Source organism: Salvelinus sp. IW2-2015, unplaced genomic scaffold (genome assembly GCF_002910315.2).
Source record: "Salvelinus sp. IW2-2015 unplaced genomic scaffold, ASM291031v2 Un_scaffold9225, whole genome shotgun sequence".
Classification (NCBI taxonomy): domain Eukaryota; kingdom Metazoa; phylum Chordata; class Actinopteri; order Salmoniformes; family Salmonidae; genus Salvelinus; species Salvelinus sp. IW2-2015.
The window spans coordinates 1-1,799 of record NW_019950484.1 but is presented as its reverse complement, the minus strand read 5'-3'; the positions used below and the strand labels follow the sequence as shown (position 1 = coordinate 1,799).

At 37.9% G+C, this 1,799-nt stretch overlaps 1 protein-coding gene across 1 annotated transcript in view; it reads left to right on the top strand.

Annotated features, from left to right (window-relative positions):
• Positions 1-1,757, top strand: part of LOC112079723 (uncharacterized) — a gene marked incomplete at its 3' end in the record, with an annotated part of 6,879 nt that extends 5,122 nt beyond the window's left edge. The window contains exons 2-5 of the mRNA XM_070442419.1: positions 266-382; positions 613-697; positions 825-1,053; positions 1,480-1,757. Of these exons, the coding sequence (XP_070298520.1) occupies positions 266-382; positions 613-697; positions 825-1,053; positions 1,480-1,757 (709 nt within the window). The remainder of the gene's footprint in view (positions 1-265; positions 383-612; positions 698-824; positions 1,054-1,479) is intronic.
• Between the last annotated feature and the right edge of the window lie 42 nt (positions 1,758-1,799).

Below are 1,799 nucleotides of genomic sequence, written 5' to 3'. Positions count from 1 at the left end.
AACAAACATGAATATTTGTCTCTCTGAAATGAAACCATCAAGTGATAGATTTTAAACAAATACATGTCTGTTATTGAACAACCCCATGCCGTGATTAGACAGTGAAAAACACACCCATTTCTTTCATATTTTAATTTAACAAAAAACTAATTTACCAACATTTCTGAAAGTGGATATAGCGTTTTGAAATGAAACTCTTCTTATGTTTCCCCATCTGAGCTCAGAGTAGATGAGAGATGTAATGTTTGTCTCTGTTGTGTTGAAGCCCAATCAATCAGGAGAGACCAGCCTCCCCTGTACCCAGCTGTGTGTCCATGAAGAGTGACCGGTCTATGGGTACACCTATACAGTTTAGAGAGGGAGACTTTTCTATTGAACAAAGGTAAGAAGAACCCATGGGTCATGGTCAGTGAGTTAAACAACACTGTCTCTAGTCATTTCTCCTCTCCCATTTTACCATTTATTTTTGTTGTTTTCATAATCCATAGGATAATCCTTTTTTCTATTTTCATATTCCTAAAACAATATTAAACAAACAAAACATTACCTCTGTGTGTGTGTGTGTGTGTGTGTGTGTGTGTGTGTGTGTGTGCCCTCATGTTTTGTCCACAGAAACCAACAGGAGAGATCAGAGTCAGAGATTCTCAGTGGTCAGTCTTCCCAGAGTCAGCAAACAGACCTGGCCTCCATATTCATTGTATGTGGTCCTGTTATGTACATTTGTTTTTGTTACCTCAAGTAAAGTTCATCTGTCAATCATTCATTACGTGTTATTGAAAAAGCATTTATTCTCTTGCTTAACTTATTTATGTAATTTATTTCAGTTGCTTGAAGAGAATATTATTACATTTGTGAAGAACGAGCTGAAGATGTTCAAGAGGATTCTTAGTCCAGYACTCCCAGAAGGCTTTGAGAGTCAGAAGCAGGATAAGGAAGTGGTGGATGCTGAAGATGAGAAGCAGGAGAGCAGTGCCAGAGAGGGGGCTCTGAAGATCACACTGCACGTCCTGAGGAAAATGAACCAGAAGGAGCTTGCTGACACACTGGAGAAAAGTAAGAGCTGTCTGCCTCATGTTGAATGTTGTTTTATAACAAACATTTAAAAGCAGTAGGTAAAGTACAGCTAAAGTAGCTGTGTAACTCAATGATATTGTACCAGCCTTAACACAACACCTAGTGACCTCATCAAGTAGCAGCAGGGATGTGTTGTGGTGATTAATTTAGACATAGAGAAGAGGAGAGACAGAGACAGAGAGAAGAGAGAGAGATAGACAACATTAATGATACCATCAATAATATGAATAATAATAATTTAATCAGTCCCTCKKGTGTGTAATGCATTATGAAATCATTTACACATTTATACAGTCAGTTAAGAGAATAAATTATTATAATGTATTACTTTATAACAGTCCTTCAATACTGTAGGAATTAAAACAGACGTAATATTAATATCCTCTGTGATATTTCTTCATTCAGATGAGCTTGCTGTGATTTGCCAACGTGAACTCAAATCTAATCTYAAGAAGAAGTTTCAATGTGTATTTGAGGGGATCGCTAAACAAGGAAACCCYACACTTCTCAATAAGATCTACACAGAGCTCTACATCACAGAGGGTGGAACAGGAGAGGTCAATAATGAACATGAGCTGAGACAGATTGAGACAACAACCAGGAAACAAGCAAGACCAGAGACTGCAATCAAATGTAATGACATCTTCAAACCCTTAACTGGACAAGACAAACCTATCAGAACTGTATTGACTTAAGGGAGTCGCTGGCATTGGAAAACAGGTCTC